The following is a 23,545-nucleotide window of genomic DNA, read 5'->3' on the forward strand; positions in this document are numbered from 1 at the left end:
AAATATATACAAAACCAATATAAAATCCTGCACCCACCCTCCGCCCCCCCAAAGACATATACGTCACCAGAGGCTCTGCAGAGGAGGGCACGGGAAAAGCCCCATACCAAACTCACACGAATCAGGATCAGCAGCAGATGAACTAGCAGGGTTCTGCTCTGACTTCGGCCATTGCAGGATCGAGACAGATGGAAGGGTCCAAGATGGAAGGGCTCCAAAATGGAAGAAGGGTCGAGCCCCTCGTGATCCCTCGGCTTTATACCGAGTATGACGTATGTGGGATGGAATACCTAGGGTCCACTTCCCCCTGGTAGACACAGACACGGCACCCATGGTGAGACACTTGGCCTTGAGCTTATCAGTTCACACTGCCTGGGAAAACCATGCTGCTAGTTTTCAGCAAGTTCAACTGCTTAGAAGAGACTGAGCTGAGAAGTGAAAACACTAAATAGAAAATTACTTCTATTTAGCTCAAACCAGGACATTAGTTTATTTTAAAAAATCCTGTACAACTATTTAAACCAGAAATTCCAGCAAGAAAAAGTTGCAGAGTTACCTGTCATTGTGTTGGGTGGTTTTTCTGAGTGAGTCTCGAGCTTCAAATTCTGTGGTGAAATGATGAGATTTAGCAAATGTAGAATGTTGGCCTAGGGTATTCCAATTAACCATCATGCAGTCATGACTTAGGGTATGTGGCAGTACTTTAAGCAAAACTTTTCAATCTAATATGCTTCAGTTGTGTATATAAACCTGAACTTTTCAAAGTGGCAAACAGATGTATTTGGCATTGGCATCAATGGGATTTTGAGCTGCTTTTACAGCTTAAAGCTACAGAATAAATGTGCATTTCTCTCCAAAAAATCTGAAGTCTATTTATTTTAATTGACATGGGACTAAAAAGTTTAAGTTGGGGAGGGGGGAAAAAGAAGATAAATCTGATAAAGAACATCTTCATAAACAGAATTGATATAGAGATGGCTTTGTGGAGGAGATACTTCTGTGGATTTAAAGGCTTTTTTGGATGAAATTTGGGAGAGAGGAAATCAAAACAGGTATCTCTTCAACATGCTTTAGAGCATCCCCTGATCAATACATTTCTAGTTATTTAAGATTTCTGTCCAACACAGTTCAATGCATTGTTCAGAAAACTGCTAAGCATAAGTGGAATTTTAAGAACATGCTCATGTGATGTGTGTATAGGAATGTTTTCTTAATGCTCGGAACTCATTTTATACTTCAGAAAATTTACTTGAAAATTCATAGCCAAAATAATTACCATTAGCTATTAGTTTATTTAGGAGGATTCCTTTTGTGCAATTGTCTCAAACAGCAGGAAATCTTTAGCTTGAGCACCTGAAAGTCATGTCTTCCTGTCAAATTCTGTACAGGAATTTTTAAACTAATTTTTCTGGTTTGCTTTTTATTCTTTTAATTTTTTTTTTTATTTTTAAAGAGACTTGAGAATAATTGTTTGAATAAGCTGTCTGCTGCAACAATCATTTATGGAGTTCATACTTAAATGGTTATTATGTTGACTAATTTCACAATCGTAGAGCTCCTTGAATAAGTGCTAGCACTTAGTATGTCCTTCAAGTTCAGTGTTTCTATGCAAATATTTTGAGTTCTGGGAAAGATGAATGCTTGCTGTTTGTACAGGCATCAGTCTTTTTAGTGTTAAATGGTATACTTTCTAATCATGAGAACAATGAAGTTATAAAGCTTTGTAAAGACTTAAAATTTGAAGTACAGAATCAGAAAAGCTCCAAACTATTAAGAAGGAGAATGGTTATAGACAAAAAAGGCTTTATTATTTGACATCTGAAATATCAAAGAACCAGACTGAAGTAGTCTGGAAGTTTCTGTTCAGTATTATGTACTTGTTTTAGAAGAGAGAGCAGAGCTTTCTGATAAAACTGGCCAAAATCAATCCCATTAGATACTGGATATTCTGTTAATGTTAACTATTCAAATAACTTTTCAGGAAAAAAAAAGTGTCTGTGGGTTACAATAGATTAACTTCAGCTGGGCTTAATTCAGAACCATCAGCTTTGGTGGTAGTGGCTGACTTTTAGGTAGACTGCAGCTTGGATAGTTTGTCCAGTGCGTACCGCTGAGTTTGTAATGGACAGCTGAAAGCAAAAATCTAAATATAATTATGGTAGTGATCTCACTAGGAGAGTGTACATTGCTGAAGCAAAGGCTGGGAGAAGCTTTTCTTTTGCATGCACTATAAACACAAAATCAGATGTATAGTGTTGCATAAAAATGAAACTCTAGAGCTGTGAGCTTTATAAGGAACTCTGTGAAACAAATGCTTATTTTCATTTTTGAAGCCTCTTGTGTGGCTTTTCAGATCATTCCGTACATCTTGTCTCCTTTTGCTTATAAAAAAATTAAAGATAATGTCTAAACCAGTCTTGTTATTTAATAGGCATATATGTACATACACTTTGAGTTTTTCATGCTTCTAGCTTTATTTAATTGCAAAATGCCCCACCTTTCCATAATATTTTTAATGTTTCTGTTTCGAGTACGAGCTAATTCCGTGTTATAATTTAGTTTGCAACCAAAATCACTCAGGCTTTAGACCCTGGCAGCATAGATTTTTTTAAAGAAGAAGATTGTTTTTATTGTTGTAAATTGTTTTTACATTCTTTTTAACAAAAACCAGTTAATATTCTAATGTTCAAATATTTTAGATAACAGCAATCACAAAGATGGAGATGAGAAAGAAGTTTTAGTCTTCAAAATAAAAGTTTAGGGAAGTCAGAATAACCTGTTCTAATGAAAAATTTTGGATAAACTTAGCTGGTACTGTCCTGATGCATTCCAGTTTATAGCAGTTGACGTGCTTTTACGTATGTACGGAAAAACCTTTTTGAAGTAACTAACTACATACTCACTGAAAAGAAAGAAAGAAAATCCTGGTTTTTTCACTATAAGTTACCAGAATACCAGATGTGAGCAGTGTCAAATATAAGATTGATTTGTTAATTTTGTTTAAATAAAAAAATATGAAGTTATGTTTATTAAAAACTATCCTGTGTTTACCACCCAAATTTATAGGAAGTGAAATTTTCTTTCACCTCTTCCTAATTTTCTAGCTCTAATAGAGAGGTTATCAGAAACCTCAGCTGTTTACAAATGGGTTACTAAGGGTTTGCTAATGCAGGAGAGGAGAAATAGGAAGGAAGAAAAGAACTGCCTGAGAGCAATTCAGAGAGAAACAGAATTCTGCTGTGCCAGGAACTGAAAGTACCAAATATCTTGGGTTACAACCTGTTTAATTACATTTTTGAACAGAGGCTTAGTAAACCTCTACACTGATATATCTGGATCCTGAGCTGCTTTAAGCTCTTGATGTTTAGGATTTATATTTCCCCAGTTGCCCACGTGGTGATATTCAGTGACCTACCTGAGGTATGTGCTTTCACCAGTTCTTGATGTATGGATAATAGCAAGGCTTAACTGGCTTGCATAATCTCTACCAAAGAGTGTGTGATTTATTTATGGATTTCTAGGGAAAGTTATTATAAGTGAAAATAGCTGATTTGTAGCTTTATGAAGAGCAGTCTACCTTACTTACAGATGGTTTAAAATAGTAAATTGTGATTATCAGATAATATAAAATCAATAACAGATTCATTGTGGTTAATTGGCAGTGTACATCGTTAATATAGCAAAACAAAGTTTTCAGGTCCCAAGAACCTGGGATTTGGTTTGTGGGTTCCAGAAGAGGGGCACAAGCAGGGGATAGGCAATAATTGAGTGAACCGAAAGAAACGAAATGAGCTGAAACCTACTTACAAATGCATTGTGAGTTTGTGTCTTCATCCAATAGGCACATTAAGTGGGAAAGCCCAACAACTAAGAGGCAAGTGAAAGCACATCCATTTCTTTATACTTAAATGATAGGGAACAGTCACAAGGCAGCCATTTATTTCTTTATAGATTTATTTTTGGAAAAAAAATAAAGTTGGTTTTTCAAATAAATCCCACAAATAATTAGCTTACATGTTGTTATGAAGATAGCTGCTTCAAAATTCTTTTTCAAGGAGCTTCTAATCAGTCTTTTAACCAGAATACTATTTGAGCTAGTTTCAGATACAACTTATTTTCTCTTTAGTATACAACCCTTCCCTTCTGGATCCAAATTGCTCATAGCAGATGAGCAATGCCAGATGAGCCCTTAAAGCATCAAAGATTTTTTTTTTCCTTCCTGAAATCCTCAATGAGGCACTTGGCATTAGAGGCTATGTCATACCAAGCTAATCAATAACAACAGACATAATTTTGCATCCCCTGTATAAAGATGGAGAACTAATCCAGAAAAATGACAGGATGTATGTGCACTACCTGATGAGTTTTTCTTCTGTTGTCTTAATTCTTTATTCTCCTTTGCATTGCTTCCTTATGCAATCAGTATTAGACAGGAAACTAGAAGAGCGAGAAATTGGTTGAAAGCTTTTACTATTGACACTGTGGCAAGTGTTGTCACTGATTTAAATGGGAGCAAATGCAAGGCTTTGGTATTTCGCCTAAGAGACAAGACTAGAATTCTGTTTGGACTGATACTGAACAGGTCTTATGATATATTCTGAAAACAGAAAGCTCAGGTATTTACAGGCATTTTCACATATCTTCAGGCACGGATTTCTCAAGCAGTGCCAGGCAGCAGTATTGCAATGCTCTGACAATATAAACTGTCACAGGCAGTTGACACAAAGTAATTTCCATCATTTACAGGATGTTTAGAATCAGCAGCATTGAGATTTCTTTTAAATGCTTAATTTAAATGCTTGATTTAAAAAAAAATGTAAGCAGTATTTGCTCACATCTCTGAAAATGCCATTTCACTGTTTTTAAAGTTATCTCCATTAGTTGATAAAAGGCTTCTATTAAGTAACTATGTAATATTTTCTCTATTCTATTGAAGAAGGATACTTAGAACAAGTAAGGAACTGCCAGCACTATAATACTTAAAATTCCTTCTATTTTTATCCAGAGAAGCCAGAAAAGTTGCAATGGTGAAAGCATAATTATATGTCTTTTCCTCTCTTTTTATATCATTCAGATATCAGCATGAGTCAATTCCAAGTCCACTGGTTTCTGGAGTCCTGTGTGCACAACGACACCAAAGGACTTGGGAAAGTAACTGAGCTGACTTATGTAAGTCTCCATTCTGCTTGACTCTGAGTATCTTCTAAACAGCAAGAGAAAGGATGGTTCTGTAACATAGCACACTGAGCTTTATACCACTTTTCATGGATACGTAAGAGTGTTTCTTTTTTTTAATAGTGCATCTGGACTGTTTGGGGGTTTTTGGTTTTGGTTTGGTTTGGTTTTTAATTGACACTAGGCTAAAACTGTATTTTTTTTGTCAGTGTTACTCCAAAAACAAGAGCACACAAACAAACTTCTTAGCTAAGTACTTATAGCACATAGAACATGGAATTTTATCTATAATTAGTACTGTAGGATTAGCACAGTGCAAATACTAAGCAGTAATAATAGTAATTAATAAACTAGGTTTTCTTTTAGACATGCAGCTGGTTTTGGCAACCCTGAGGAGAATAATAGAATAAGAAAAAAGAACCGTAGGTGAAAAATACCAGACATTAAATCTGAAAGTCGGACAGATATCAGATAAGGAGAAAAGCTCTATATAAGTACATGTCAGCCCAAATATATATTGCAGTAGCAGTTCTTTGTACTCAATTTGTTGGCAATTTAGTGTCATCTGTCTCTGCAACTTGTTATTTGAACAACACAGAAATGTGATTGGTGTATCACAATTGATTTAGTGGGATATAGATAATGGAAGAAATCACCATTCACCTTTCCTTCTTACCCTGACCTTTACTGCTTGATCAATTCAGTGGAGTTAATGGCATGTAAAAGTAGAGTAAATCAAAAGACATCATTTCTCATACAGAAGACTGTTAGCTTGTAAAATATACTGCTTCATGGGGTCAGCAAAGCAAATATTACAGGTGGATTAAAGAATGATCGTGGCATAATGTTATGATGAGTCCCAATATTTCACGTTATTCACACTGAAGAAAGGAGAAAGTTAACGTTTAAGAAGTTTATTTCCACTAGAGGTCAGGAAAGACTCCTTGTACATCTGCCCACATGCATTGTGGGATTAGTTCATTTATGTCCTCACAATCACTTTATGGTAATTGATACAATCTACTTTGGAAAACTGTTTCTTTTGAGGAAGAAAATAATTACAAGCAAACAGAAGAAAGTTGGTGCCTTTAAAAGGTTTGGTACTGAATATGATAGGTCAAGGTAGATAAAGGCCTTAGGTTTCTGGTGTTGGGCATTTAGGTCTTGTGGCAATAAATAAAAATAGTTCTGTCACAATTTTAAGCAAGAGTCAAGTTTATTAGAGCAGGTGAAAGGCAAGGAGTCAAGTCCATTCTCAGCCCAATCTCTGTGTCCCATTGAAAATGACCTTGGGATTAGAAAAAGAGCAAGCTATGTTGAAGTATGCTGGAAAGTGATTCTGAAGGGAAGTAAAGATCTAAAAGGCAGTGAAAGACTTTTGACCTTAGCCAGTAAGTTATTGCTGGACATTTTCCTAGAAAAAACAAACATTTTTTTTCTCATATATGATTTATACTAAAGCTTTCAGGCTGCTATTTTCAAAAGTATTTTAGACAACAGTAAAAGTTTAACAGGACACTTACAATTAGTGTAGAATTTTCTTCTCCAGTCATTGTTTTTAAATAGAGAATTATGCTTTGTCGTTCAGCAGTGGAGCTTTTCTTCCTGATAAGAAGGTAGAGCAGTTAAAATACTAAAGCAGAAAATATCCATAATGCCATGCTAGACATTGAATGCACTTTTTAAAAATTAAATGTAGATGAAGCCTGTCATTTACAGCAGCTTAACTCAGCTTTCTTACATTTCTTTAATTCAGTTAGCATTTACATCCTCACATTGCTACCCCCATTGCCACCATGTCCAAGAGGCTTCTAAATGTTAGAGGCCAGTTGCTTTGACGAAGGGTAGCAAAGGAAGTCTGTAGAATTTAAGGACATATCCAAATACCATGCTGATATATTTTGCTACTGAAAATAATCATAACATGGGCAATGTTTGCTTTGTTCTCTGAGTAAAAGCCATGTTGGCATGTGTTAAGCATATCAGGAAAATATTGTAGAAAACTTTTAATCTTCTGCCCACTTTTTTTTTTCCTAGAGATCTATTTGTGATGTTTTTGTTTTCCTTCTAGGAAAACTACATGATTCTGAAGGACCTGTCGTTTTCATGCAAATACAAAGTAACTGTTTTGCCTGCAAAATCTAAAGGTCGTTTTAAGGCTGAGAGTATTTTCTTTGTTACCCCACCTTGCTCTGCATTTAAAGAAAAAAACCACAAGCACACTGCTGAAGGAGGTAAGTAATGATCTTGAGAAGTAGCCAAATAGTTTCAAAGGCATTTAAAATCACCAAAAAAAAAAGTCTTTAAAAGCAATTCTAAAATAGGAAATGAAAGTTTTGGAACAAATAAAAATATGATTAATGCTTATGTGAAAAATCAACTAAAATACAGAGCAATATAGATTTTGGCTACCACATGACTGTTTTGTCAATTAAGTGATAATTGTAGCGGACTGTTTATAAACATATGATGACATTTGTTTTTACACAGTTTTTATTTTTGTAAGGAGGAACAGTTTCCCAGTTATATTCATTATAATGACAGATGATAACTGTAAATATAATTATGCTGGCATGACCTATCTTTTGAATGTTTTGCTACTGATGCAAGCTGTTCTTTCAGTTGTATTTTGTTTAGGTTAACTCTGCTCTCAAATAACAAATAAAGGCACTTTAATACCTTTTAGAGTATTGCCACAATGGTAGGTATAGCTAAAAGGTTATGGAAAATTGCAGAGTCATGGTGATGTTGGTTGGTAAGGACCTCTGGTGTGAGCTAGTCCGGCTGCCCGCTTGAAGCATGGCTGCTGTCAGCACTAGGCCAGTTCAGCCATGGCTTTTCACAGTCAAGTCTGGAAGCCTCCCTCTTCAGCTAGAGGGTGGCCCTCTCACTTTGAGTCCCTACTGTCCCCAAGGGTACTCCTCAGAGTTCTGCCGGCCACCATTGCCACTTCCTGACCACCCCTCCTAACAGTTTCCAGTGTTACAGCCTTATTCCTGGGCAACTGAAACTCTGACATATGTTTCCTCTAATCAGAGTACCCCTATTAACTTGTACTGCAGTTCTAGAGCAAGAATTTTACTTTTTGCCTATGTCTTGGAATGCTGTGCTATCCTGTGGGTTTTCTTGTGATCCCAAAATTGGAAACCAGAGATCAGGTATTCTGAAATGCAGAGGAGCAACAAGATGGTTGCCTATGAATAAGGCAATTATGGCTTTACATGCCATAAGCTTTCCTTTCTGTTGCCTACAGCTGACAGGATTTGAAGTTTAAAATGCCAATGGACTGTATCAGTTATACTTTGGTTAACACTGAAAATGCAGTGTTAGAAAGCTGACAGAATCCTGGGTAACACCAGAAAGAGAACTCTCCCTGACCTTGACTTGTGAAACTAAATGAACATTGTTGAACATTATCTCTCAAAGTTTAGCTTATCTTTTTGCTTTTCAAATTTATAGTGCCAGTTCTACCCAAAGTATTGGCCAAACCCGAGAATCTATCTGCGTCTTTCATTGTCCAGGAAGGTAACATCACTGGTCATTTTTCCTGGAAGATATCAAAGGCAGACCTTCACCAGCCCATGACAGGGTTTCAAGTCACTTGGGCAGAAGTAACCACAGAAAGCCGGCAGAACAGCTTACCCAACAGTATCATTTCGCAGTCGCAGATACTGCCAGCAGTAAGTTTTTTGTTACTTTCCTTAGCTAGCTGCTTCATAACTGTGTGTGTATGTGGCCTGCTTTTAATGTTTAGTGGTGATGCAGATGTCACACATAGCTCTGTAGGCAACTTGGAGCAGGAAGTGCTTAATTTTCCCTCTTTCCTGAAGAAACAAAGCACAGTTACTCTTCTTGATGACACATCAAACATTTTAATGTTCATGATTGTCAAATTAGCAACCATTGTCTGAGAAATGCCTGGAGGAAAGATCATCTGTGTGGTGATAGATTTTATTTTCTTTTGATGATCAGCCTGTTCCACTTGGCGGTTACTATAGTTTTACTAATTATTTGGCATCCAAGTCAATGGTTTTAAGAGAATTTTCTCTTCCTTTGAGCCACTTGTTACTCTAAGAAAAATAAAAAGCACTTCCCTCTTTGTCAGTATGCACCATTGACCGACAGACAAATTATCTAAAGGACAACTAGATTTCTTTTTTTATTGAAAGTGTGAGAATTAGCAATTTGAATTCTTTCCCCTATTTGATTAAGATGACTTTTCTTATTTTGGTTCCTTGTCTGGTAAAGGCAGGTAAAAAGCACTTTATTCGGACTCTGTTTCTAGATCCACCAAAGTTAACAAAAGGGCTTAAGCAGCTAGCCTTGATCCAAAGTCAGCTAGCAATGCTGGGAGTTTTTCCATTTGCTTCAGGTATGTGGATCAAGGTGTCTAAAGCAGAGCTGGTTGAAAATCTTTTTACATTAGTTTCATCAAAGAATGCATAAAATGTTTTGTTGGACACATCGTACATTCAACATGTTTTTCACAAATCCAAGGCAAGGTTCTCACCATTCTGTCTTAATTCCTAGCATACTGCCCTAAGACTGGGACACCCATGCTCTAAAACTATGGGGCAAGCTGCCACGCAGTGTGTGGAGCTGTTTTGTTACAGCTTAGTACAGACTCGGTGTGATCTGCACCAATTCACTCAAAGCTCAACCCACAGTCCAGAGCAGAAGCACACTGCAGATGCAGCTTTGGTCTCTTCAGCAAGCTACATTGCAAGATTATCTGAAGTGGTGACTTAGTCACAGACCTTTGGCTGCAAACAGCCACTTTAGTGCAATGAAATGCAAAGTAGCAGACCATGAGATGTTATGTTTCACTTCAGTTTTCATCCTTGATTTTTAGGAGAAGGCACATGTTTTATTCAGAATTTCTATTCCTTTTTTTAAGCTTTTTGGTCCAGTTAGGTTTGAAATATCTATGAAGTTTTATTTAAAACACTCCTTTGCATTGTGTTATGCTTGATTTGATTAGGAATTTAATTTATTTTTTTTTTAACAATGAGCACATCATGCATTTTTAGAGCACTAAGAAACAACTTGGACCTCTTACACATGGAACCATAACATTATGGTAAAAAAGTATGCTCAAAGCCAAGGGCAGGCAAAAGATTCAAAACAAACCCTCTCAACAGAGCGATGCATGTTAAATCTTTTTTAGCAGAATTCTAAGAAAATAATTTGTGGATGCTCAGAGTGACAGAACCTGTTTAAACCACTGCTTTGTGTGAGTAAAACAATAGGGTTTTTTTAGATTTCAAGAGAATTAATGTGATTTTTTTTATCTTTAGGATCATTATGTACTTACCGTGCCCAATCTGAGGCCATCAATGCTGTATCGCCTGGAAGTTCAAGTGCTGACAACTGGTGGGGAAGGACCAGCTACAGTAAAGTCATTCCGAACACCCGATCTTCCTCCATTTTCACCCCACAGTAAGTAGTACCCCATTTTGACATGTGGTTACATGTTATAGAACTTCAGTCCTCTACCTGTGAACAGTTAGCTTGAGCCTTAAGCCTTTATTGGTTCCAGTAGCATTCCATTAATTTAAGATGAATGAATTTTTTTTTTCCGACATAACTAACCATGAGCAATGATGGAAGCAAATGCAGTCTTTCACTCAGTTGCTGTGATCTGACATTTATCTTTCATTCCACCACCGCTCTTTGGCTTATGCCTATTGCACTTGGGATTCAAAGATGATCTGTCCTCCACATACTGCCCAGACCTGTGATTGCTTATCTTTCAAGATTAGATTTTTCTGGGCGCATTTAGTCCATCATGGCTAGAGTATGGCCATATTTCTAAAGCAGTGCAGACCTCTTAATGTCCATTTCCAGCATTTTATATGTTTCTGAAAAGTACACCTCAATGTTGCGAAACTCAACAGAAAATACAATGAATTAGTCTGAGATTCATTGGCTTGAATCTTTTTGTCCTTTCACAGTCACTAAAGTTGTCTGGACTGAACATGCACATAGCTGTTGGCACAGGAAGTTCTCTTACAAGCTGAAGGCCTCATGAAGACTTTTCAGTACAGATAAATGATGGTGTTATATATTCAGGGTTTGATATGTGCATATTTTCCTATTCTTTTGTTTAGGACCTCATCTGAAGCAACATCATCCACATCACTACAAGCCACCCCCAGAGAAGTATTAGACTGTTTCAGATGATTATACAAATTACTGAGAGAAAAACTGAGCTCCCAAATGGAGGTGTGGAAAAGGCACATCTGTAGGAGAAATGAACCCAGTTTTCCAGTGAAAGTTACCATCCTGTGTGCTCTGTATCTACTTCTCTGTAGTTTAGCCATGATGAATTGTATTTGCACCAAGGCCAGGATGAAGCATACAGCAAGTATCATTTCAGTACCACCACTATTCAACAAACTGAAGATTGCATCCAACCCAACAGCTGTAAGAAAATCAAAAGTGTCTTCATTATGTTTTCGTATTTCTGTGTCTAAAGTTGATTGAAATGGTGCAGTGTATACAGCTTTTTTTCTTAACAACTTCAATATTAATTTTTGCACGGTTGTCCTGTGATGTATACATACTTTTGAGCACTGGAGGCCATTTTCTCATCAGTGTGTTTAAATGATCTATTTTACTTAAAGCTCTGCCCATCACCAGTTTAAGCTCTAGTGTATTTTGCTATTAAAGGAGATATCCTTATATCTGAAATAAGAACATAAAATAAACACCAGTAGCAGAAACCCTAATATAGTCAGTATTTAATAATTGCAGTATCACCACAGAGGAGAATTATGATAAATTTTTATCAACCATCTGTTCTGAAATGGTAATGTAGATCTCTTATTAACATAATTAATAGCTATAAAATAAACAGTGTAGATGTATCATTGAAAAGAAACAAATAGCAATTAATAGAACTGTTGAAAATCTATGGCAATTAACACAATTAATTGATAGAACTTGGAAGAATTACTTTTAAAAGCCCACTTATAATTTTTTTGGTATATAATATTTCAAGGCATAATAATATCTTGAAAAGAAACACCAATTTTCTAGTTAAGTCAGAATAGCTAACATGATCATTTTAGAAGTTGAAATTCTGAGGCACATTTATTGTTCAAGTAGCCGTAGAGCTACTTTTTTGCTTTGGCTTTTGTTGCACGTATGTCTTTTCCCTATGGATCTTTTGAACAGAAGGATGGATGTATTGGCTCCATGCTATTCTGCTTACAGAAAGAATTATGTGACAATATTCTGGCATCTGGAAAACATTGGCTTAGAGTTTATTTGAATGCATTTTTCAAATTTAGACAGAAGGGTGCCCTTTTTAACCACAAGGGAATTCATATTGCCTTATTGTGCAATATAAACTGTCTAGAATAATTTGCCACACAGAGAGACATCCTTCGATAGTAAACAGAAACTGCTTGGATTTATTACTGAAAGAGTGGAAACTAACTGCCAAATACTCATAGTCAGCTTCTGATGTGCAAGAAGTTCAGAGTGCTCCTGCACAATTTGGCACAGCCTCCATTGCTCACTGAACCATCATATGAGGAGGATAATGGAGCTCAAATGCTTAGTAGTAAAACTTGACAAGGTGGCCACTTTTTCTGCCGGCAGATGCTACGAAGTCACCTGTACTTCAAATTTGCCTGAGATATTCAATGAAAGGACCTCAAACATTAGTGGTAAATACTTCTTTTGATGACAAACTGTTTTATGGAAAAGCAAATATTAGAAATTAGATACCTGAAACTAAGGATCAGAGTTATGTTTATTGTAGTAGAGCATTCACAAAATATTCAGATACAATTTGTCTATACTGAAGTTTATAGCTTTTTGTTTCATGTGAATTGATACAACAGGGGATGAAGGGAACTGAATTTCTGATCACTTGCTCATTCTAGTTTTCCTACAAAAAACCTTCCATTTTAAAGGGCTCTTTTTTGCCACTCTCTTTCTACTTTGCTTATTGTCCTTTTTGATATGGACTCAGTGAGCAAGAACTTTTCCAGATAATTTCTACTGCTACATGCTTTGGGTCTTTAACAGTAGTTTTAAAAGTATTAAAGGCTTCATGCTTTTAGTTCCTTCCTCTGTCACTCTGTCATCTCCTCTTTTCTGAAAATACATGAGCCAATAAACAAATGAAGTCTTTTTCATAAAATCTGTAGTTTAAAGGTTTGTTTTCAGTTTTAGCAGGAGGCCAGGGCCTCAGAGACTTTTGTCAGGATGGAAATGTTTCACATATATATGTCTTTACAAAGAATTTGAATCAGACCGGTGTGCACACTGCTTCAACATTTAGATTGCACATGGCATCGGTAAGGCTAGAAGTGATCTCTGTGGTGTTTGCTGAGAGCAGGAAACAGTGGGATCAGTTACCTCAGGCTTCTCTGAAAACTTCCGTCCAAACCTTTCAATCACAATCTATTCTAGTTATGCTGGAGCAAATCTGTAGTGACCTGATTAATGTTAATGAAATTATGTTTTGTTCATAGTAACGTGGTAAAGCATAGAACATGGATATTGATCTTTATTACAATGATGCCAAATCTGGCTTGGAGATAAACTGGAACTTATCAGCCATGAGTGATCACATCTTCATTGCTGAGGGAAAGCCTCATTCTTCTGATATGAGTCAAAGTGGTTACTGTTTGCTGATGCTAGTCTCTTTGCAGCTTTCAACTTTTAAAAGTAGCAATATACTTTTAAAAAACATTGAGGGGTTTTACCTTTTAAAGTAGATTCTGGAAATAAAAGAAAAAGTTGATAAAGTAGAATTGTATTGAACAAATATATTATTTAGAGTCCACTAATATGTAAATTATTTTTTCCTTTTCCAAATCAGCTTATTAACTCACTTTTCAAGTAACTTTCCAAGTCAAAAATGAAAAATACAAAGTCAACAAAGCTCATGCATGGATGTTAAATTCCTAGCTATGAGTGATTTCCTGATTATTCTTTGAAGTTAGAAGTACAAAATTGAAGTTTTTAGTGCCTAATTCATAAAGCCTTGTTTGCTGAATTGTACAGGGTATTGTCCTAATTTACTAACCTAAGTCGCACTAAACATTTAATTCAGCGATAGAGTTGTAATTCACTACTTGATTCACTAGTTAATGTTTTATTTTCTCTCATGATGTTTTGTAATACAGAGTTAATATAGATATTGGGATGTGTTTAGATACTCTGCACCTTTACACTAATGTATTATTTGCTATGTACAATTCTGATGGATTTGTCAGTTGACTTCAGGATGCATTTAGGTTATCTTTATTTCTTGAAGAAGAATTATAAGGTTATGCCATTTTTGCTGACTGCTCTGTGAAGTAGATTGTTGTTTAAGAAGAGAATGATTTGTTCTTATATCTTTTTTGACCATTTCTTATTTGTTTATAGAGCAGGAGAAATTCAAATAAGACAGAGCTTGTGAAGTACTGCTATGTGTATCATCTTGAATGTTCATTAAGAATATAGCACATAGACGATAAATAAGTGGTGTGACTTCTGAAATGCTGAACATCCTCAACTTAGTGGCTTCAGAAGGAGCTGAGGAAATGGTTTGACAATGCTAACATTGACATTAATGTTTAACATGGTCACACAAAATCAAATAAATACTCATTGCTAATGTGAATGGGAATTTTACCATTGGTATTAGCAGAACTGTATGGAAACCTAAATAGTGAGTCAATTTATTCTACAATACTTTTATATCCATGCTCCCAGCTTGAGTCAGGGAAAGTTTCAGATAAGCAAGCCCTGATTCAGGAAGGTATACAGAAGAGGAAACTTCAATATGCACAAAATAAGTCAGTAGGATGGAAGTAAACCTTTGCAATTATGAACAAGCTTTAGTGATGTGTCAAATATAGCATGGATGTCAAAATTTGTTTGAATACTGGCTTAAATCAGGGCCTTACAGAGCTAAGCATGGGATCCAGATAGTTCTAAATTCTGTGAACAATACCATAAAAAAATTATTTTTGTCTTGTGTATATGTAAATGTAGTTGTGATGTTGACTTATTTATTAATTCATTTTCTTATACTATGTGCCAAGTATATTCCTACCCTTTTGATCAGTACCTGTGAACATCAATTACTAAAAATAATGTTATGCAAACTTGTGCGTTGTAACCAGGAATATGATGCTAATAAGCTGTTGCATGTAGTTTTAAATAATTAAGAAAACCCTTTGTTTAAAAAATGTAAATGAATACCTGCAGATTTTGATGGTTATATACGGTTTTGCATGCCAAAACTCATTGTTCAGTTGTGGGCATGAAATGTAACGACTGTATTACCTCTACTGAATATATTAGTAAGGTACAGTTTACAAGGTAATTAACAGAGCTCTATATGTAAAAGTTTTCCTTTTTACTTAATTATATTGTAGTAAAAGTAACAGAACTGCTTCTCTGTTACCCAGATTGGCTGTAGAAATTATGTTCCTATGACACTCATTTAAAGCCAATATTTATTTATGTATGTAGTACAAAAAGATTGGTCTTATGTATCTGTCCTGTTATTTAGAGAAAAAAATACACTTCTTGTAAAAAATAATTTGTAAAAAAATGTAAATGTAAATAGTCTGATTTCTTTTACTCATTGTTTTCATGTTTAGAATTTGTACATACTGTTTAGGTAATAAACTGTCCTTCATCGAAATCTTGCTACATTATCTCCTCCATACAGAATTTATAGTTTTGTTTTTCTTAAGTTGAAGAGAGTCATCTACACTTCACTGTGTGTAATGTCATACCATTTTATCTTCCATTTACTACAACATTTTGTTTTCTTAAAAAAGTGATCAAAATAATCTGAAAATAGATTTAGATATCATTTGAGTCTTTGACGTTGACAAGCAATCCTTGAAGTAAAAAATTGGACTTAAGAACTTGACATCCTTTTCTCTGTTCTAATGGAAGGCTTGTTCACCCTTTGTAATACTAACTTAAAATAATTAAAGTGTTGCTAGATCTATGTCAGTGTCCTGATCCCACAAGTCAAGTTTTTCATGATTGAAAATCATGGTGAAATCTATTTATACATCAGATTTGGAGTATTTTCTGTTTTGAAGTACAGTATCCCATGATTTAAATTCTGTATTTTAAATAAATATCTGTCTTAGCACAAACATTTAACTGTTTTAAATTGTCATAAACGTGCTATCATTCTCAGATGCAATATCTTTAGCTTGGGGATGCACCTTTTATTTACTCTTGACTTACCTAATAAAATTTAGATTTTGTTAACATGAACATAAACTCCAAATTTTTCTGGTACTGCTTTCTTATTGAATAACTGCTTAAAATTTTGGTTTTCATTTTCCTTTTACATAATGTTTAGAAATATTTCATTATAATAATATTTAGAAAAATCCATATAGTTAAATTTCTCTGCAAGTTGGACTGTTTCAATGATATTTGCCATTATGGTTCACTAAATGCAGGCAAGAATGATATATCACCATGGATAAGTAAGTTTTCATAATAAATAGCTGAAGTGTTCTATATGCTGTAATTCAAAATATCCATTTGTTTTTTCCTTCCATAACTTCAAATAAATGTTCTATTCGACATTGAATTAAAAGAGACAATGACTGGATGATGCGAATCATATGAAATAAAGAAAATTTGCTATAGATTGAACAGTATTGATCATTTTGGTTTGGGGTTTTGTGGCTTGTGCTTCTGTGCAACTCGACTTTTGTGCATTTAAACCCGGAATGCATTCAAAAGATTCCATGTAATAAAAAAATCAATACAGTGAAAGCCCTTGACAGTACAACCACACCCCCTCCCCTGTAGTTCTGGTTTCTTATTACAGATGTTGCATTGTCATTGCCTGGATGTATGGCAGCCTCCTTGAGGAAGGCTTTGAGCCAAAACACTGGCTGTTAGCCCTGTGGCCATGCAGCACCTGTGATAGTAGAGAAGTCACGGGGGAGAACACTGAGAACATCAGCTTTGAAATAGAGACAATGTGCAAGACTCCTGCAGATTTGAAGGAGTGCAGTTCAGCAAAAGGGAATTGTTCTGTCCCCCTTTGCATTGTGCTTAACAGCCTTCCTGCTTCTACTAAAGGTGCTGGCAGGAGCACAGATTAATATTTAATATGTGCCTTGCTATAAGCCTTTACTGAGAGTGCTGTGTGGCACAGAAACTAAAGAATTTATGAATACTTTCTATGCCCAGTACCTCACCTGTGATGGTGATTTATTCATGTTGCTTAATAAGCTGCATTCAGGAGGTCTGTTTCTTCTCAAAGGAACATCAACTTTGGAAATAGTAAGCTCTCATTTTTCAGGAGAGTTAGGCAAATATGCTACACACAAATACCTCTTTATATTTCTGTGCAGATATATTTGTACAGCAAATAGGGCTTTTTCACAAGCTGCCCAGTAATATATACATGCAATAAGTTCAAAATTGTTCATGGCTAAAAGTAACTCTGAGTTTGCTGATTAGTACTGATTAGCCAACATATTTTTCATATTTTTATAATTCTATTTAGAAAATATTGCCTCATTTAAATGGTTCAGACTGCATAGTTTTTCATAGATGCAGAGTGATAGGCTGTAATTTCCACCCAGTCATTTCTTTCTAAGTGAAAGGTAGCAGAGGCAGGCTGGGGACAGAAGAGCATAGGTGGCACAAAAAAAAAGGCCAATCATCTCATGTATTTGTTTCTTTGCAAACATCTAATTTCCAGTATTGGTAGTTATCTGCAAACATTCAAAATAAACTTTTTAATTTATTTTCTGACATGTGCTGTAATACTTTCTTGATATATAAACATTTCAGAATTTCAGTCAGAGCTGCAAGCCAAAATCAATCAGACTGTAACTCATAAAAGAGGAATATACAACAGAAAAATAAGATGGTGGATGATAATGATTCTCTCAGAGTACTTAGGGCAACTGTTCTTTCTGCGTGGTGTTTATTGAATCATACTCAAGACAAAGCCGATCCATATGTATTTTTCTTCTGTTGAGTGAAATAAATTTATCAGAAAGAATGCCATTTAAATGGCTAAAGGGGCTTCATGAATGGCTGAGTTACTAGAGGTGTACAGCAGCATAACACTGTAATGATGCACTAGTGAATGAACCCTGTATTTTTTCATTTGTCTGAAGATTGTATTAATTTGTCTTATCTTTTTGCCTGAAGTTCTTAATTTTTTTTGGTTGGTTTTGTAATGGATCAGTGTTCATTGCTGTTGTTGTATGTTCAGTTTGAGAACTTTTCTCATTTATTTATCTTAGTCATACATGAAATACTCAATGCATGTTTCCCTCCACTGCTCATTGCTATAAAGGCTTAGGTTTATGATACCTTTCCAATAAAAAATAAAGCCATTAAAATAATATATATACATTCATATATTTAGAGATTATTTCAATAAAGGGCCCCTTGTCAACAAAGTAGTATTAGTTTTTAGATAGAAAATATATCTGCAGCTGTATCTTGTTTACATTATTATGTACATAATATAGCTTTGGAGAATAGGAAATGTAATTGTCTTTTTGAACAATAGCCGTGCTAGCCTCAGGAAATTGTAGCAATCACACAAAAGCATACTAAACTGATACGTATCACTCATATTTGAAGATTGATAAATGCCATTAAGAAAAAAAATGTGTTCATCACTTAGACTGAGCAAAGCTGATTCCAGTTCATCTGCAAAGCAGGAGATGTGCATGCATACCAGAAGTCTGGAGAAAGATGTAGCAGGAACAATACAAAGTTCTGTGGGTTAATGATATCAAAAAGCACAAAGCTGACACAACTTAAATTATCTATACGTGTTTTCTTTCCAATCACTAATAGAAAATACTCAATACTTTAGTAAAATCTTATGATGATCCCAAATTTTTGAAGGCAATTTTGTAACTTTTTTTTTAGGTAACTTTATAGAATATATGAAACCAATAACAGGAAATTAATCCTTTTATTTAATTAAATATCATTTAAAAATTAATATTTACCTAATATTGTTCCTAGAATCACTCGGCAGAAAACTTGCATAGACCAGTATAATTCATTTGGGTGAGCAGTTCAGTTTGGGATTCTCTCCCTGAAATTCAACTGTTGACTGAAAAATATCTTCTTATTTATAAAAATTGTATATATAGTTATTGGGAAACTATCAGTTGAATAACATAGTCAGTGTTTTTGGTAGCTGTTGTGAGACTTTATCTAGGATGTTTGTTCTCAGGTAACCTCAAAATCTCTAGAACAGTTTATTGAATTATGTCGTTTTTAGATGATAGGCTGCTCAGGGCAGGCTGTTCTGGAGATAATCAAGGATGAGCATTCTGCATCCTCTCTTACTAATTACTTGAGCAACAATAGTAAGGCAAATAGTGACATCTTAACTATCAAAGGAATTGTATGGGAAAAACCACATGGCATATATAATTTCAGTTGCCTGTCAAATTATGAAGAAATTGTAAAATATTATTTTGCAGCACAAGCTTGTAGGTTTTTTATTCTCAGTAGGCTTATGATGAAACTCTTCTTACACTGGCCCTAGGAATTCAGAGCTAGCAGAAAATGAAACCTGCACCTTCTCAATATATTTTTGCCAGACAGTTAGCTCACAAGCCTTGAGAAATGGGAAGTTCATTCAGACATGAGAAATCATCCATATTTCTATGGATTTCATACTGTTTGCTTAGCTTGCAAAACTGAATGAATTTGGACTCGTGATTGTTTACCATATTAACTTACTATCATTCATCTACTTATTAAATATTAAACTGACATTTGCAGAGGCCCATTTGTGTTGACTCTTTTGTATGCCATGGGTTGTTGGCTTGAGTAAGTACAGCTACCAAAATTATCAGTCCTCCTTGGTTAGGTAACATGTTACTCTTAGCAGGGTATGAGCTTCTGAGGAGACCACCAAGGACTCTAGGAAAGCTGAGGCAAGGTGAGCAGGTCAGGTTGCTGTGACCATGGCAGAGTGTGCCTGGCACCCACATGGCTCTGCTGGTGCCAAAGATGTTGAGTCCTCCATGCTTAGGGATGGCAGGGGAGAGAGGGAGTGATTGTCTAGAAGTGGAAAGAAGGGGTACCTACAGGGAAAATGCTGTGGAAAGGCCTCTCGTCTCACTGCAGAACAAGCTCAGAGAGAAGTGTAACTGATTGTATGAGCATAGCCTCAATAAGAGAAGGAGCAAATGGGACATAGAGAGATGCCAGTCTGGGAAGATGCCCCTGCTGTTGAAGCAGAACGGCCCTGAGCTCCTGTGTCCTCAGCAAAGGAAGAGAGGAACACCTCATGCCTTCAGTACACTGCCTTTCTGAGGAGACTAGGTGAGGATGGGGAAGGTGGACAAGGTGCAAAGAAGACTGGCACAAAGAAGGTTGTCCTGGAGTCCACATAGACCTACTTTCATTGAACTCTGGTTTGCAGAAGACTCATAGAAATTCCTTGATTTGTTGTTAGCCCAGACATCTGCAGATACACAGCTGAAACTCTGGGCCCTCAGTGCAAAGTATCACCATGGCTGGTGTGCTAGCTGAGTCTGACACTGCCTGCTGCTCTGACAGGTTTTCTGTCTACTGCTGGCACTGTGTAGGGAGCTCAGCTCCTCCAAGATTGAGTGCATTTGAGCAAAACTTTGAGATGTGGATTTGGACCTGTATGAGAGCGCGCCCCTGGGCTCCACTAGCCTTCACTGTTTTGCCACTGTCATGAACATAGACATTGCTGTTCCTTGCCTTTCTTTTTTCCCTTGGGTTGCAAGGCACTCAAGTAATTTCACACTGATGTGTCCTAAGCAAGTCATCCCCTGCACATGGTCCTCACATCCATAGGTTTGCAGTCTACCCTACCTCAGTCAGTCACCCAAATATCACCTAGTGTTGGAGGAATTGCCGTCTGAGTTTCATCACTGTCACACACTGCAACAGGGACCGTGTTGGATCATAAGAAATGCTGAATAAATCAAGGCCCTACAAGCTAGAAAGGGTGAACTCTGGCACTGCATGCAAAGAGGCTGTAGCACTTGAGCTGGGTAGAGGAAAGGAGTATCCAAGAGGGAAACCACCAGCAGGATTCTCCTTTGTGTTGTTTCAGCAGTCACTGTAAAACAGTGAGCTCTGCTTTTCTGCACTATGAGAGCATCTACAGTAACGAGGCCCTGAGCTGCTAAAAGCAGGACCAGCACTGGAAGTAAAAAATAAAAGAATGTTCCTCCTGAAGGCAGGGTTTTAGCTCAGCTGAAGACTCATCACACATCACAGTTGAAATCCAGAGCCTCACATGCTCAGTTCTTCTGGCAAGACACTAGATCTCAAGGAAAATTTTTTCCCTCTCTGTAGAAATCCTGATATAGACAGAGCACTGAGATTCAAACATTAAAAATAAGAGGCACTGGATATTTTTGCCGTTTTCTGTCTTCCTGTCATAAGAGCAGCAAGAATAGCGAAAATGCATAAATAAAAAGCATGAAATAAGATCTCTTGTTTCAGTAAATTCTACACTGGTTTTAGGCTATTATTGCTAATTTAGACCAAGCTTCATCCCACTGCTTTTGATGTCCTTCTTAATGACTGTAATTTAGTTACGCATTTTAGTGTTTGGTATCCCATTAATACCAAGTTTGCTGAACACATACGCCTTCCCTGTGTCACTAAGGTAGACTTTGCACTAAACAAGGCAACTTATATGTCCCCAGGGCTTTTGAGCACTATCCGAAACCGCTCCATCTGGTTCCAGGGATCACCCCTTGTAAAGTCGTTTTACAAATCAGTCACCTCTGCCCTTAAATCCATTTTAAATTTAATAGCAGTACTGTTAGATTTGAGATTAACAATCCCAACCTGCTCATCATTGTTGACATTGAAAAGAGATCCTGGGTTGCATGAAGCACTTACCCTTGATTAGGTGATTTCTCTAATTTTTTCCTTTTGACAGACAATCCTGACTTTTTCATTTATGTGTCCTGGGTATACTTTTGTTGTCTGAGCCTCTCTCCTCTTTCTTGTGTTCTGCCTTGTCCTTAATAGCCATAAATCTGCCATAGGGAATCCATTCTTCTAGAAAGCATTTTTACAGCCTTCCTTGTCTCTCTAGGGATTTTGTCTTTCCTTGTTCTTGACCACTGCCCTTCTACTTTTCATTGTATATCTTGAATTTTGCCTGAGTTGGCCAGTGATGCTCCTCCATCACTCGTTTAAAATGAAATTCAATTATTAGCTGCAAGATTTTTTTTTAATAAGTCCAGATACTGAACACTCTGTTATGTGTTCCTTGGTCTCGAAATTGCACTCCTTGTTTCTGTGTTAACTTTACAAAGTTTTTGTCTCCTCTGGATCACTGACTATTTTGTGATAAAAGAGTTGCCTTTTTGGGCATAGTATGCATTTTAGTTTGCTTGCTTGCTTTTTTCAAAGAATACCATCACTGTTAGCTTATATAGAGATGATCTAACAATAATTATCACAGTCCTCCTTGCATACATCATGAAATGTTTTGTGCTTCACAGATTTGGGTGAAGTTTCTTTTTTTCAGTATGGTCTCTGTTTTACTCCCAAGTGATTCAGTAAGTGAGGTGTGAGAAATCTTTTGAGGCTAGATTGCAGCTGATTGTCTTATTTAATCTTCTTCAAAATGAGTATATTTATCCCATAAAGGATCTGAAAATTACAAAAAAAGATAAATGTTTATAATTATGAGATTTTTTTTTTCTGTAACTATCTGCACCATAAAATGTTTATACTTCTGGATTCATTTCAGAGATTTTCTGTAAAATTTTCTTATCCCCACCTGCTTTCTTGTTATAAATTTAAATAAAGTGAAGGATGCATCCTCACAGCAGCTAACCACTATGTCATGAAAATACTGATGTTCTATTGCACAAAGTGTCCATGTTTCAGAAGTATGAATGACTTTGGCTATGGCACTGCACTCTGTGTTCATAGATTCATTCCACTGTAAACATGCATTGTTTACAAAATTATATTTCAGGAAGTATTTAAAGAATGCTAAGTTGAAGGCTTATTACTAAAGACATTTGTCTTCTCTTCAACTGCTTACTCTTAAGGATGGATGAGTTCATATTCTTTTATTCTACTGTAATTTAATTGTGGTTGACAAAATAATCCGTGGAATTACCAAACTTGTATATGCCTGAAAAGTCATAGGTATCTCTAAAGAGAAAAAAAAATGTGGTTTGTTTTGATTTTGTTTCATTCTAATTTACATTCTGATTTCATGCCAGTCAGGACTTACGTTTCTGAGCTTTTCTTTGTAAATAGAAAAGTTATAATTTTACAAGAGCAGCAGTAACAGAGGGGGAGGAGGTTGGAAGAGAAGAATGTTATATTCTCAGGAAGTTAAGAATTAAAAGGATTACATTGCATG

At 36.0% G+C, this 23,545-nt stretch overlaps 1 protein-coding gene across 1 annotated transcript; it reads left to right on the top strand.

The window, feature by feature from the left end:
- The first annotated feature begins 5,077 nt into the window (after positions 1 to 5,077).
- On the top strand, positions 5,078 to 11,559 carry LOC104537277 (anosmin-1-like). Its single transcript, XM_010180103.1, has 5 exons — positions 5,078 to 5,169; positions 7,247 to 7,409; positions 8,635 to 8,855; positions 10,473 to 10,614; positions 11,286 to 11,559. Exons 1-5 carry the CDS (start codon positions 5,083 to 5,085, stop codon positions 11,342 to 11,344), a joined length of 672 nt encoding a protein of 223 aa, XP_010178405.1. The 5' UTR covers positions 5,078 to 5,082; the 3' UTR covers positions 11,345 to 11,559.
- The last annotated feature ends 11,986 nt before the right edge of the window (positions 11,560 to 23,545 follow it).

This window comes from Mesitornis unicolor, unplaced genomic scaffold (genome assembly GCF_000695765.1).
Source record: "Mesitornis unicolor isolate BGI_N332 unplaced genomic scaffold, ASM69576v1 scaffold19802, whole genome shotgun sequence".
In the NCBI taxonomy this organism is placed as follows: Eukaryota; Metazoa; Chordata; class Aves; order Mesitornithiformes; family Mesitornithidae; genus Mesitornis; species Mesitornis unicolor.